We start from the raw sequence: 16,813 nt of genomic DNA on the forward strand, positions 1-16,813 counted from the left end.
ACAGTCTATATTTGCACAGTGTACTTCCTCATTGATGCAGTTAGTTGTTTGTATCACTAATTACCATGAAGATTACTAGTTGCACATATTTGTTGTCAAGAATTTTGTTACTTACCGTTATATCAGGTAAGCGTTTGATCTATACCAGGTCTTTGCATTTTGTCTGCTGTTTATGCATTTTGTTCATGTTTATTATGTATGCTTTTGTTCGACCGATTGACGATTACAGTGTTTTAACAAGGCTTTCTTAGCTTTTTCGACTGCTATAATAGAGAGCTGTTACAGGTAAGCTTTTAGTATATTTCATCTCATTGTTTGCATTTTGCCTGCTGTTTATAGTTTATTTCATGTGAATAACGGTGTTTGTTATATCGTTTTGTTTATTTTCAGTTAAGTCTAAGTCAAATGTTTTCTTCATATTACTTTTTAATGAATTGTTACCACTATATCTTATCTTTAGAATCAAATTATACTAACTCACCTTGCCTGCCCCAAGTCAGGAGCTTGTAATTCAGTGGTTGTCGCTTGTTTATGCTTTACATTTTGGGACATAAATAAGGCCGTTAGTTTTCTCGTTTGTCTTGTTTTACATTGTCATTTTGGGGCTTTTTGTTCATTTCTGTGCAATTTGGTCTCTTGTGGAGAGTTGTCTCATTGTCAATCATACCACATCTTCTTTGTCATATTAATCTTGTTTTGTATTATTTGATAAATAAGAAAATGCGGAAGATATCATAGAAGTCGACAAAATAAGAACGATGATCAAACACGATAATCGACGAACAGACGAGCAAAAATATAAAGTCCTTATATAAAAAAAACGATTGAATGAACAGTTCACACCGTACCAAAAACTGGGGTTGATTACAGGTGCTCCGACAATGTAAGTTGATTCTAAATGGATAAGATGAAATTCCCTGTAGTATGAGCATATGGATTTCTAACCCATTCAAGAACCTCGAGGTTATGGATGCTTAGTTTTCTTTTCACGACAAATATGTCATTCGAGCAGATGAAGCCACCATTAAAATTGTCTTCATATGTAAAAACCATTAATTTGAATGTCGCATAAAAGACCTTGGAATTAATTTGTATGTCATTTTAGTCTCTCTTGGAGAGTTGTCTCATTTGCAATCATATCACATCTTATTTTTCTATATTGGAATAAAGAACAAAACTGCATATTCCTTTATATTAGCTAAATCATAAAGATGATGGACAACTTTCTTAAATGCTGACTTCTATTCTTTCGACAGTGAAAGATGGTCTTCAGAAATACGTCGATAAAGATTCGTAAAAGTTCTAAAGATCTACTGCTGAATCTTAGATAACAATCTCACCATTTTTGCACAAACATTATGACCTTCGATTTTATACGCTTTACACTGTTATTCCTCATGCTCAAATTAAAGATTGACTTAACCATATCATTTTAAAGAACGTTGTCCTATAAATATGGTAATCGTAGATATATATTTCTTGCTTCAGGTAATAATTCTTATCGTTGGTGATGTCCTATCATTGAATAACCCATGTTTATATCTCATACATCCCAGCGAACTTCAAATTAAGGATACTATTCAAAATAGAAGGACTGCTTCATACCTTTATAATTCATCAATACTGACACTGATGGATGACTTCAGACATTATATGACAAACGGGCTGATTCCGCCCTCCAATTTATGAAATTCCAATTTCTCACCAATAACCTATCGTTTGACCCGTTGAATGTGTTTACATATCTCAGTAGTTACGTTACACTTGTGCATGTTCACACTTTACGTTCTTCATATACAAGAGTAAGATCTTTACGTAGAAACTGCCCAAACTGAGTTATGAAAAGTAAAGATTGAAAATGATAGTTTAACTTGTATGGACATCATCACGAATTGCTTTACCTATCCGATATGTCTAAACAAACTAAGGAAATGTTTAACACGTCTTAAATTGTGGTTTACCATCTTGATAAGTACCGGACGTGACCTATTACCGAAAATATATATAAAAAAAAGATGTGGTATGATTGCTAACGAAATAACTCTCAACAATAGAATTAATGACACAGACATTAATTATAGGTCGGCGTACGACCTTACTGTTTAACTGCGTATGAATTCGCATTGCTTCCGAAGTTTCATGGTATTAATATATCCAGCATTCATATATTTAGCTACTCCGATTGAAAATTTTCTGATGTCTTGTGTTTGCTGTTTAAACGAGTATTATATGTTTTTTCACAATTTGTTTTATGATAGCCTTAGTCCCATTAGCCCATTGTTTTGCTATCGTCGTAATTGTACTAGCAAGTCGCCAAATGATTGATGGAACAGTGTTGTTTGCTGTTAGACGTGTTAGTGTGTAGTTCTACAATGAACAACGTCCATTTGTTTTATATAAAATCAAGGATGTGTCGCACTATAATTCTCCATGTTGAATGGACCGTGATGTTGGTTAAAAAATCTAATTTGGCATTTAAATTAGAAAAATTGTACCATAGGGAACATGTGTACTAAATTTCAAGTTGTTTAGACTTCATCTTCATCAAACACTACGTTGACCAAAAACTTTAACCTGAAACTCGCACTTTCTTTTTCTATGTTTAGTGGACCATGAAATTGGGATCAAATGTCTAATTTGGCTTTACAGTAAGAAAGATCATTCCATAAAGAACATGTGAACTAAGTTTCAAGTTGATTGGACTTCAGTTTCATCAAAAACTAACTTGACAAAAAACTTTAACCCGAAGCGGACAGACGGACGAACGGACGGACAAACGGATGCACAGACTAGAAAACATAATGCCCCTCTACTATCGTTGGGCATAATAAGCTGATATGGTATTATTACCAAAGAAAACTCTCCACAGGAGACTGAATAAAACAGAAATTAAAAAAGGTCACTGTATGGCCTACCGCAAGGTGTAAAACCCATACCTCGAAGCCAGCTTCAAAAGGCTACGACATGATGAATAAAAATATCATTTCAAACGAGAAAACTAGTGGCCTGATGTATGTACAAAATAGAAAACTAAAAAAGAAATAAAAAAGAAATACAGTAACAGGCTCCAATCTTGGGACAGTCACTTACAAAATGTGACGGTGTTAAACTAGTTTGAAGGCGCCAACCATCCGCCTACACTGTGGCAGTGGTGTAATAGTATAAAAAAAAAGCCAACTATAGAAATTAGGTGAAAAGGACTTAAATCATCAGATGGATATAAAGCAGACTACAAGCTGTTTCAACTACACAACAAGTCGTCCCATAATCGTTAAATAGATCGCATTGATCCTGATTCTATGATGTTTGTTTATTACGTCAATGTCATGAGTCTTTTTAAAAGGTGATGAGCATTACTTTTTATAATATTCGTTATTAACCTTTTATCTGAATATAATAAAAAGGAAGTAAAATGTAAACTTCCTGATTGCTTTGTTCATTACTAATAGCCGCTGGATATGCGATAACCAGGAACAATGAATAACTGATGTTGATAGCCAAATATATTGTATTATCTAGCTAATCAACTTGAAGAACAACTTCAGGTTATTAATTGATGGAGTTGAACCGCTGTATGTCAGCAAATTTATGAAGAACGAGACAGATGACTTTATACAAGACACTTTAACTGAAAGAAAGAAAAAAAACCCGTTCGGTCATGCATCTACAATTTGACAAGAGAAGATGTGTTACCATTCAAGTAACCCTAGGTTTTGAATGCATTATAATCAATTTACAAGAAAACAAGAAAAAATTTTGCTCCTGCAGACAAAGCATTGAATTGTATTTTTCGTAAATGCAAAAAATGCAAAACTTTAAAAGATGAAATTCGCAGCAAAACTTGAGATCCCACATAAATGCTTACATGTACATCATAAACAAAACAGTTTATAAAATCAAAAAATCCATCCTTCTCGTCTTCCTCAACAGAAAATTGACAATAAAAACATCCCTTTTTCACTTGACACGTAAACGTTATAAAAATCCTAAAACGAACGACAAAAGAAGCGTCTTCATTTAACAAATATATCGAGGATGGTATCATATCAAACTTTTGATTGACAACATATCTCTAGGGTTTAGTGGCTTGATATGTTTATATAGGGTTGAAGGTGATGTTATTAATTTTCTATTTGTTGATTTCAAAAGTTTCAAAAGCAACATAAATTTTGAATACACATTTATGTCATTAAAAAAGCTCGATCCACACTATTTGGACATCGTTTACCAAATAATAGTCTTTTCGAAACACTTCGCAAACAGAGTAATAACGAAAACAATTGAAATCGACTAAACTTACGTTTTACTGTAGTTATCACATATTTGATGACTGATACGACGTGAATGTGTCCTAAAGTATTGAAATAATAAAATACCTCAATGCAAAATTCAAAACGAAAAAAATGAAAATCTCAAACACACCAAGATAGTGAAAAGCAATTTAAGTTATTTCAATTTAAGCTCATTAAAAAAAATATGTTTTGGAATTATTTTTGACGTCCATTTCCACTCAACAAGTACAGAATTTTGTAAAAGGACAGCTTACGACCGCCTCTGAGGGCGGGATTTTTTAGCTATGATAAAGTCGGATTGTTGTCTCATTAACAATCCCTCAATTCCCTTCTCAATTTTAACTGATATATTCCTGACTTCTTATCGAAACGTCCTTTTTATGTAAGAAAAATGGTGATTTGACCTGATTTTATAGATAAATAAACCTCTCACTTGTACGACAGTGGCATACGAGTCCATCATATTGACAATAATTTGTAACCAAAACAAACCTAACTATGCACCACTTATTGCGGACCTGTTTTTGTATTGCTATGAGTTACAATTTATGACAAAAATCAGCAAAGACCAATCGAAACAACATCTGATACACAAATTTAATAATACTTTTAGATATTTGGATGCTATTTTGGCTCTAAATAATGACGACTTCAGTATGTTTACTAAAGAAATGTATCCTGTTGAACTTACTTTAAATAAGGATAATACTAACAATGACCACTGCCTTTTCCTCGATCTTGATATTTATATCATTAACGGAAAGCTTAGTACTAAAAGTTATGATAAAATAGATGATTTTTCATTTCCTATCGTTAATTATCCATATTTAGATGGTGACGTTCCCTTGTCATCATCGTACGGTGTTTATATATCTCTACTTGTACGATTCGCTCGTGTATGTAACAATGTTTTAGATTTTAACGAGACAAATTTATGTATTACTGAAAAATTATTACACCACGGTTTTCGATATCACAAACTTGTCAAAACATTTACTAAATGTTATCATCTGTATAAGGACATCATTCGTAAATATAGCTCAACATGCAGACTTCTTATACGTTCGGGTATTTCACATAGTGAAACACAGTTAGACTTATCGTCGGGTTTTAATAACACGAGCAACACGACGGGTGCCACATATGGAGCAGGATATGCTGTCCCATCCGGAGCACCTGAGATCACCTCCGGTTTTTGGTTGGGTTCGTGTTGCATAGTCTTTATTTTTTCTATGGTGTATTCTGTGCGCTTTTCTTTTTTAGAAAAGGCATAGCCAGTTTATTTTCGATTTAGGAGTTTGACTGTTCCTCTTGTATATTTTGCCCCTCTTTTATTAGTAAATGTTGACACATATACATATTAAAAAAAAATAAACTCGTTATCAAGATGATAGACAACGTCAGAACCTAAATACTCCAAGACCATCTACTCTCACCTGTGACATGCGTATGCGGTTTTTTAATCGTTAGAAACTACAATTGCCGTCTGGTCTATGGAATTACCCATCGTGTCTTATCTTCAATGTTACGTGTTGACTGAATTTGGATTTGCATGCCGAATGACGCAATGATAACATCTGACGCTTACTATCTCGACATACCCGGTCTCGCTTCTTTTGGAGTTTCTAATTTATAATTGCGTACATGTCATGCTGAGGTAGTAAATATTTCAGAATACAAAGCCATTTTAAGTACATACAATTGGACTATTGACTTTGAAAAAATATTTCTTTCTTTATCTTCTTACTGATCTTTGAATGTTACAATAGCTTCTTATATTAAAGTCCCTGTGCCTTTCTAAGGAAAAATTAAATGGGAATTTGGAATGTAGATTCTGAAATAAGAAATCTGAAATGAGATATTGACATACATTTCTAATATGTAATATGAAATGCTACAGACATTTCCCCCCAAAAACATTTATTGAAAAAAATGCAACAAATAAAGGCAACAGTCGTATACCGATGTTCAAAACTCATAAATCGATAGAAAAAAAACCAAATCCGGGTCACAAACCAAAACCGAGGGAAACGCATCAAATATAAGAGGATGACGACACAACATTAAAATGTAAAACACACAGAAACGAACTAAGCATTAGACAAAATCCGATGAGAATAACATATATAACATCAGAACCAAATACATGAATTTGGGATAGAAAAGTACCGTGACACGACTTATAATAATGTGAATTCACACTCAAATATAAGAGGAAACAAACGATACAAAAGAAAAACAACGTGAAAATGTAACACACACAGAAACTGCCTATAATATAACAATGACCATATTCCTGACTTGGTACAGGACATTTTTTAAAGAGGAAAACGGTGGGTTGAACCTGGTTTTGTGGCATGCCAAACCTCCCTCTTTTATGGTCATGTTAAATATAACATTTTATAAAACACAACATTACAGGACTACAATTGAAATAAAAAGGAGAACACACTTGACAAAGAAACACACGAATAATAGCTAACAAAAGGCACCAGGTTTAAAATTTAATACGCCAGAAGTGCGTTTTGTCCACACAAGACTTACTAGTGACGCCGAGATACAAAAGTTTGAAAGCCAAAACAAGTACAAAGTTGAACAGCATCGAGGACCAAAAGTTCAAAAAAGTTGTGCCAAAATCGGCCAGGGTTTTCTGTTAGGTACCAGAACATCCCTTTGATTTAGAATAATTTATACTTTTGCAAATAGTAATAACAAAACTATATAAAAGATATACATGATAAAACTGCAGTATTAAAAAGTTACAAAATGGGTATCAAAAAGATTAATTTCACAGTTTAAATATTTGATGGCATTATCTTTACGCATCATTTTCTGAAAGAAAAAAACCCTTTTATGTCGATTATTGAAAATTGACAATAATAATCGAAAAACATTTGATTGCATAACAAATATCAGACATAAAATTAATCTTTTTGTTTTCTTTACATTTTTTTTGTGAACATACACGATGATAAGATGCTTTATATATTTCAGAGTTGGGAGCTGTAGATGATCCGTGTTTTATTGGCAAAGGCTATAAGCATAATGATATAGGTAATTGATCTAGTCTGTTGCACATTCCTGTATGATGTCATATGTCCTTTTCCTGCGTCAAACTTTAGTATCAGACATTTAAAGACCTGTGTACACTTCAGAATGTGTAATAAAATTTGATAAATAGGAAGGAAGATTGTCTGATGAAATGAGTTAGTGTTTTATATATTATTGACGAAATCACACACGTCCGTTGTTATGGACGAAATATACATCATCTTAACCTTTGAAAGTCGTCAATGACCGTAATGTCGACTTGTGATATTGGATGAACCAATCAAATGAACGTAAATTTCAGTATCACTTTTAGGTATCACGCTCTGTGCAGTGTGATACTAGATTTATCTATCCTTGCGAGAAAAAGATAACAGGTCAAAACCATAAGATAAAATTTTAAATCAACTGGTCGCTGAGACATTGTCTATATATGCATACTAGTATGTTCACAGTGTCCACCCGATAAAGGTAAATTCGGAGTTGTATACCGATCGCCATTAAATCGATTCGATAAACTAGTATTCTGCTTAGATTTAAACAAAGCTCATAATGATTTGACAGATACGGACTTTATATTGAATCCTTGCAAAATATACTTCTTTCCTTTTCAGAAATTAATAGAATGTCGAAAGTATGAAAAAGCTTTTTTTTTTGCGATTATCACCTTTGTACTTTGAAAAAAATCGGTTAAAATTAATAAATAAGCAGTAAGCGTATACGGAAAATGAGCTAATATATATATAAATGTCTTTAATATAAGAACAAAAGTAAATGTACTTATATTCCTTTATATTTCCATCTTCAGTTACTATAGAACTAGTTCGGTTAGTATCTAATTATAGGTCTTTGGTTAGTACTGCACGGTCATTTTATAGTCGGTAGTACGAGTGGGGTTCCATAGCCATATAAGTCAGATACTTGTATTGTATGTATCGATGTGCTGAAAGTATCTTCTAAGAACAACACGTTCTGTATAGTAAATGTGTATTATTTGCATTATATTTTTATGATTAAGTGTAGAAAAGCTAGATGTGTGTTTCTTTAGAGATGTTTGTTATGCTTTCATTAATTGTTGCATCGCACAGAAAATAATAAGTTATTACGAGCAGACCTTGTCTACATGTTGGCTTGCCTCTTATGTCGTCATGTAGATTGATTAGAAATGTGTTCAATTCGGACGAATTTATGAGAGATCATTTAAAATAAAAGAAGCTTCATTTTGAAAATAATCATACTAAAATCATCCCTGTTTAAGTTACTACTCACATGAAAAAAAACAGTTTATCTACTCACATTGTTTCTTCTCTTAGCGGCAGACATGTGTACAGGCGACCACGTATTTGAAAATAGTGCTGACGGAAAGAAATTTAAAGACAGTGTAATTATACGTGTAATGAAGCAGAAAGCTAACTGTAAGTGTCGCATCAGTCTTCTAAATAATACAGGCAATTACTCTGTACAAATGAGAAGATACCAAAACCTGGAAAAGACAGTTCCATCAACACAGAATTGTGGACTAGCTATTGATGTTGATTATCCTGAAGTTACAGGATTTATTAGAAATATTGACCCAATACAATGTAAAAATGGTACTAAAAAGCGAGAAATTGTTCTAGAAAACGATAGCGTTATCGAACTGAAATCCAGAGTTATTGCTGGCAATTTTACCAGAGGATACTGCATGCATATATTTAGAGGTATGTATCTGTTTCATGTAGAAAAATTAATAAAATGCACGATGCTTTCTTACCTGTTACGCGAAAGAGAAAAGATGAACTTCCTAGTTCTATCCACAATTTCAATGTCAAACAATACAGCAGAGGCATTCAGGTGGCACGGTAGTATTTGCATTCCAGAATTTAGGCTGCTCTTTTGTGTACCCTACCTAAGTCAATGTATCTGAACAGTGTAATTGAACAAAACATACAGTATCAACTGAACATACTTTCCCAAGATGAGGGATGAAGCGGGTGTAGAAAAATATGAAATAGTTTTATATACAGATGAAAATGATTTTTTGAGAACTTTTTTAAATTGTGTATTCACTGCATGATAAAAGACCCAAAAGCCCTAGTGGCCTAAGGTTTTTTTTAAATAGGGAAAAAAGTAAACAGGCATGGTACACAATCATTTATTTAAGAATTGATTGCCTCTTTTTGTAAATTTGTTGGGGTGTAAAAGCGAAGTACTTCATTTTAAAAATGTGCGCACGGTCAACGCTTTTACAACCCTATGAAGTTACAAAAAGAAGCATTCAATAGTAATCGAAGGTACCAGGATTATAATTTAGTACGCCAGACGCGCGTTTCGTCTACAAAAGACTCATCAGTGACGCTCATATCAAAATATTTATAAAGCCAAACAAGTACAAAGTTGAATAGCATTGAGGATCCAAAATTCCAAAATTTTATGCCAAATACGGCTAAGGTAATCTATGTCTGGGATAAGAAAATCCTTAGTTTTTTTAAAAATTGAATAAAATTGTGTAAACAGGAAATTTATAAAAATGACCACATTATTGATATTCATGTCGAGTACTGGGATGGTGATCCCCTCGGGGACGAAACGACCACCAGCAGTGGCATCGACCCAGTGGTGTAAATAGTTATCAAAGGTACCAGGATTATAATTTAGTACGCCAGACGCGCGTTTCGTCTACAAAAGACTCATCAGTGACGCTCATATCAAAAAATTTATAAAGCCAAAAAAAAGTTAATACTTATAATAACGTTTTTTAGCTAGGATCATGAAAACTCGTATTTTATCAACTTTTTATTTAATTCACCTGTGAACTTTATTGTGGGACCTCGTGTTAACATGAATGATAAGTTTTATTGAGTAATGCATTTGCTTAAGGAATAACACGTGATGTGCAGTTAGCCAATCAGAATAACGTATTATAATGAAACAAACATAATATATTATTTCTTAATAGTAAAATGAAAGTACTTCAGTTAGCTATGAATGTAGAATTTTTGGCAGTGTTAGAAAGTGGTGAACATTCTAATAAGGCTATCATTATCCCTTATGGGCCAGGAATACTACCGTGCCACCTTCATGAACCCGTTGAATGGTAACGCGTTGTTTTAAACAAAAGTCAATACACGAAAAGTGCTTAAGCATATCCGGCTTATTGTCATCATTAAATCAGGAACATATCGAAAGAATTTGAATGCAAGGAAAAAGAACACGGCGCGAATCTAAGTACGAGCAATTTACTGCGTACAGGATTCAGCCAAATGGACAACATTTCCCTTAATCATTAATATATTCTAACTTATGACGGTAATCCATATCACGTTTATAAAAATCAAATTCTGCTATACATTGAAGCATAAATAAAATGCATGTTATCACCATAAAAAGGATATCCACTTTCATAAGGATTAGATTTTTTGGTTTTCCTATCTAAATGGTAAGCAGCTTGACCCCAATATATTTTTATTCGCAATCGATCGTATGCTTACATATATTTTAAATATTATTTTCCAATCTTCAAACACATTATTACAGTTATGTATTGCTTGTATTAATTTAGAAATCTTTTTTTTCAAAATTTTGTGTGAAGCAATAGCCATTCGGTTATTTGTTAATTGCATTAAAAAATTGTAGATGAAGATAATTGATTACTTTTTATACCTATACATTGGTTGTTTGTCGGCACCAATAAAAGTGCAAACATTTTCCTTTTTTTTTAAATATTTTTACGCAACGGCATTAAATACTGTTCTTTTAGTCATTAAGGATGAATAATTTTAAACAGATGAGAGCTCTATAATGCTATAGTTACTAATAGTTTTGTCGATGACAATACCAAGTGACAATTTTTCGTCTTTTTTTAATTAATATTCTTGTATTGGCCTGATAGTTGAGTACTTTTTATACCCGATGATTTTGTAAAAGAAGATGTGGTTCGATTGCCAATTCTCCACAAAAGACAAAAAGACACAGAAATTAATAACTATAAGTCACCGTACGTCCTTCAACAATGAGTAAAGCCAATACCGCATAGTCAGCAAAAAAGGCCCCGAAATGACAATGTAAAACAATTCAAACGAGAAGACTAACTGCCTAATTTATGTACAAAAAATCAACGAAAAAAAATATGTAACACATAAACAAACGACATCCACTGAATAGCAGGCTCCTGACTTGGGACAGTCACATACGAAGACAATGTGGCGGGGTTAAACATGTTGGCGGGATCCCAACTCTCTCTTCAACTTGAACAGTGGTGTAACATAAGAACGAACTATAAAAATTTGTTGAAAAAGGCTTAACTCATCAGATAGATAAAAATTCAAACGCCAAAACAAGTGGACGTGGCCGGGAATTGTACATCCCGACAACCAAAACACACTAAGTACAGATTTGAAATTACTGGCAGTTACTGAAAGCTAGTATAAAACTATATACCAAATAACAAATTAAAAACTTCAAGCATGACAAAAAGAGTGTGGACTGATCATTTGAGTGCATTTTCTTAGTCCAAGGACTAAAACTCTGCACATAATCATTAGACCGAAACTAAAATTCGAACTTGATCTGTTACTTGTCATGATATAACAATTTACTAAAAAAAAAATTTATTAATACACGCGGGTTATTCAGTGTGTATCACATTTTGTATGTTATTTCTTCGTAGACAGAAACATTATTACAGTCATTCCTTAAGTGAACAAAACAAACTGACATAAATTGTAAAACACAATGTCATTTCGTTGTTTAATTTGTTTAACACGTCGTAAATAGTTTCATTTGATATTAAATCTAGATAGCGTTCGATCGTTTGACTGTTCCTCTGGTATCTCTCGCTCCTCCTTTGAAAGCTATGAAATCCGATCCTTCGGTTCATTAAAAAAGGGATCAGACACATTCTCTACTTAATGTGGATTGCATACTTATGACTAAAAGCAGAATTTCGTTTTAAATTTAAACTTGCGTTTGATAGTATTTTATTATGAATTTCGTTAATTGATACAGTAACTATAACAAATAAATTTAATAGTACTTTATTGTAAATTTCGTTAATTGATACTATAACAAATAAATGTAATAGTACTTTATTCTTTAATTTCTTTAATAGTAAGATACTATAACAAATAAATATAATAGTACTTTATTGTGAATTTCGTTAATTGATACTCTAACAAATAAATATAAAAGTAATTTACTGTGAATTTCGTTAATTGATACTATAACAAATAAATACAAAAGTACTTTATTGTGAATTTCGTTAATTGATAACATAACAAATAGATATAATAATACTTCATTGTGAATTTCGTTAATTGATAATATAAAAAATAATTTTAATATTAGACGATAAGTCGAAAGATCCCAAAGTACAATTAAACATACAGTGTGATGATCCTGATGAGACAACAACACATGTATCAGCAGCAACAACATATAAAGACAAGCTACAATCTGAGGGAGAAATAGTGCCGACAACAGCTGCTACTGAAGACAATGATAAAACTGGATCAAAGAAAGGATACAATCAAGAGGGTAATGTTAATCATTTTAAGATGTAGTAAAGTTCATTAAATTGAGAATGCAAATGGGAAATGAGTCAAAGAGACAAAAAACTTACAAAAGAGCAGACAACAGCCGAATGTTTGCTAGAAGCAAAATACAAAAACATCAGTTATATATTCGTAGAAAGACTTCCCCATAGTAAAATAAATACAAAAAATACAATATTCATGCATTTAGGTATGATGTTTTATTGTGTGTTTTGTGGGATGTTTTGTTTAGTCTTATCGTTTGTTGTATTTTCAGTTTATTTCACATTTGTATTATTAGTCACTATGGTTTAGTTAATTTCCATTTTCCCTGAATAAGTTATCGTGTTAATCCAAATAATTATGACGTCGTCACAGCCTTTGTATGAACTTCAAGATTCTAACATGACGTGCGTCTTTCGCTTTGTTAACAACAATGTGATAAAATTCTCGATATATCTATACTTAGCGCAGACTTATAGAGATGTAAGTTATATAATGGCTGTAAGAAATATATAGCATACGTAAATCCTCATGTATCGTAACATATATGTGCAAACGCTATGTCGATTTCGCTGTGTTACAAATATCAATCCTATTATAATCGAAATAATGTATGGAAGCAATAGATTTTTTTTATTCTACACAGGGCCTGGGCCTTTATATTCAAATTTTATCATGAGCTTCAGCTGATAGTTCTTGCGTTTGTTTGTGCTGTTTCCTGTCACACAATTCTAGTGATATATTTATAGTAACATTTCTGTAAAATTGCCATATAAGCAATACATAAAGGCAACAGTAGTATACCGCTGTTCAAAATTCAATACATGATAGTGTTGATGGGTTTCCTTCGGTTTCAGTTTGCACACCGGATTTGTTTTTTCTGAATCGATTTATGACTTTTGAATTGCGGTAAACTTTTATTTTTAGACTCAGTATGTATTATATAAAAAAGTCTACATACTTTAAGTAATATAAACGATAAGAAACACAAACGTCATAACTATCAGCTAAAGCTCATGATAAAATTTGAAGTGACGACGCCCCTAAACGCACGAATGATGTTCACTAAAACCAACATTTTTGACGGATTTGCAACGAACTCGAAAGTTGTCTATTTAGTTTATAGATCATATTATGAGACCATAATTATCAAGATTAATGAAAAACAGACATACCATTTAATGTTGTTATCGGTTTGATATTAAAGATACAGTAATAGAGACAACTTAGTTGAATGTGATTTATATTCAAAGTTGCAAAGAATCGTATTGAATTCATTTTTTTTTACAGATAAGAAGTTAGAACTGTACATCTATACAGGAGCGTGTGCAGGAGGAGTGCTTGTGATTATAGTTATTCTATTGATTATACTGTGTATAAGGTAAATTGCATTCAACGTTATTTTCTTATTTTGTTTATCTGCAATATGTCCATTAAAAACCTGAAATATGAATATCACTACAAAAATGACAACAATGAAAAAAGTAATGCGTATTAATTGGTTTGGTGTCTTCCATTTTCAGTGCTGGTATTCCGTCATCAAAATGTTTCAAAGATAAGGTACATTTTTGTACATTGTAAAACAATCATGTGAGGTTTAGCTACCTATAAAACCAGGTTTAGTCAACCGTTTATATATGGTAAATGCATGTTCAAAGTCGGGAATATTACAGTTGTTGTTCGTTAGTTTTGTGTAAATGAGCTTTTGGTTTTGTGTTTAATACGAACTTTCCGTTTTGGATTATCTTTGGAGTTCGGTACATTTGTTGTTTTGCATTTTCATGAAATAATCTCATGATTTACAACAACAGACCTAGAACAAACAGCCCTAACAGAATGGAAATAATCAAAACAAGGACTTGTTGAAACTGATTAACTTCATATCTTTTGAAGATATCATCTCTATCCGCGTACTTTGTGTCGTTATATGAGATTTATTGATTTGTATGAAATAGAAAAGATCTCAGATTAACACCGGCATATCAATAGTTTCCTGACCATTAAATAGATTGTTTTGCTGCAATTTCAGAATTGTACAATAATATAAAAAAAGCCATACTAAAACCAAACGAACCGCGCGTCTTTATCCAAAAGTGTTAGTGAGGCCTTCAACACAGAACCAAGACTAGTTTATAATAAAGGTCATTGTATAAACAAACAAAAACAGATTGGAATGGAAGTCAAACACATTCTGATTATTTAAAAAAACAAACTTTAATGGATAATAGCATTCGTACCGCATATCAAATTACTGCTAAGTTCGAATTTACTGTATGTGTGAATATAATAGATTGCATACCCTATACTTGTTTGTTTTATCTTGTGTACACCATCGTGAGTGTTCTGTATATAATTGCTTTTCTGACATGTTTTTTTTTTTATTATACAATGGTTTTACTGATTTCTAATTTAAAGACAAATTTTTTCGTATTGAATATTACAATCATCGCTAATTTTGAATAAGTTAAGTTAAACGTTTTATATGTAGTATCAAGTTCCTGGTGTTCAGGCGAAAATTTATTGACCTTAACTGGGACATTATTGCCGTTAGATAACGGCTCCTTGGTAATTATGCTCACTGATACTCAATATTCCATATTCCATATTTCTAAGAAAAGAAAATTAAAGTTGTTTGTTTATCACGATAAAACATAATTATTTGGAATTACAGGAAAAGATCAAAGAAGAAAACTATAAATGGAGAACAAACTACGCATGGAAGTAATGATCCTGATTCTGATAATGGCGAACTAAAGGGTAACATGTTATACGTTTCCTCCGATCAACAAGATATTATTGAGGACGGTAATTACCATATGGTTGATTTAGGACGGAAACGAGGAGTTAATGAAAGTAGAAGTTCTGATGTCGAATATAGTACAGCTGACGGAAACTACAGTTCAATAGGAAGTCCAGATACTAAACATAAACCGAAAGCGGCCGTCAACTTCCGTGAAGCAGACAACCAAACACAACATATATCTATCTTGGAAAATAGCAATGATGAATATGCCGTGGTAGACAAAGGGAGAAAATCTAAAAGTGTTAAACATGCTTCTACTTTGGTAAGGAATAGCAGCGAAAAGGACATGGAGATGTCTGGTTTACATGTAGATCAGACATATGCGGTGGTTGATAAAACAAATAGGGGGAAAGCTGATGAATGAGGACAAAACAAAATGTGCAACAAATAGTACGAATTACCAGAAATTACCCTTTATTGGAGTTGTCGGACATGACTTCTAATAAATGCAAACAGCAATTAAAATGCGTTTTCTAACAAGCGTCCGTTATTACGCAACAGCATACGATAACTGAAATAAAATTCGTGTTAACATGCTTAGTGCCTAATGCTTTGCGTGTAATAAAGCCATACTGTTGCAATCTCTACATTATATTTTGTTAAAACTGTATAATAAAGCATTACTTTGTCATATTTTCAAATATTTAAGAGGTGAACAATTTTTTTTGTGAAAGGGGTACGCTAAGAATACTTTTTTATTATTGATATTTAAGGTAGTAAGTTACCTTATTCGTCAGTTGGGTAAAGAGAAAAATATCAACACTTCATAAATAATATATTGGAATCCATATTATACATGTATTGACGCTGGAGTATAAATGTTGTTAAGCAAGTACAACTATATGCAATTGATATCAAAAGTCTACAATAGTCTTTTGATATTACTTTTTTCCCAATTCTTATGTTTCTTAACATGATTAATTTTTGCTCAAAATATTTATAAATTACTGAACAAAGAAACTAAACTTATAATTGTATACTACAGAAGCATTTGGACCAGGATCTGCTTACCCTTCCGGAAGGCCCAGTTTATGGTGGGGTTCATGCTGCTAAGTTTTAAGTTTATATGTTGTTTTTTGTGCACTGATGTTTTGTCTTTCGCTTTCCTTTTTTTACCATGGCGCTGTTAGTTTTGTTTCGACTTATGGTTTGGGTGT

General features: G+C 32.4%; 1 protein-coding gene across 1 annotated transcript; it reads left to right on the plus strand.

Annotated features, from left to right (window-relative positions):
* Nucleotides 1-16,287, plus strand: LOC143048682 (uncharacterized). Its single transcript, XM_076222489.1, has 6 exons — nt 1-126; nt 7,287-7,346; nt 8,654-9,040; nt 12,666-12,854; nt 14,144-14,234; nt 15,525-16,287. Exons 1-6 carry the CDS (start codon nt 66-68, stop codon nt 16,018-16,020), a joined length of 1,284 nt encoding a protein of 427 aa, XP_076078604.1. The 5' UTR covers nt 1-65; the 3' UTR covers nt 16,021-16,287.
* The last annotated feature ends 526 nt before the right edge of the window (nt 16,288-16,813 follow it).

Source organism: Mytilus galloprovincialis, chromosome 10, assembly GCF_965363235.1.
Source record: "Mytilus galloprovincialis chromosome 10, xbMytGall1.hap1.1, whole genome shotgun sequence".
Taxonomy (NCBI): domain Eukaryota; kingdom Metazoa; phylum Mollusca; class Bivalvia; order Mytilida; family Mytilidae; genus Mytilus; species Mytilus galloprovincialis.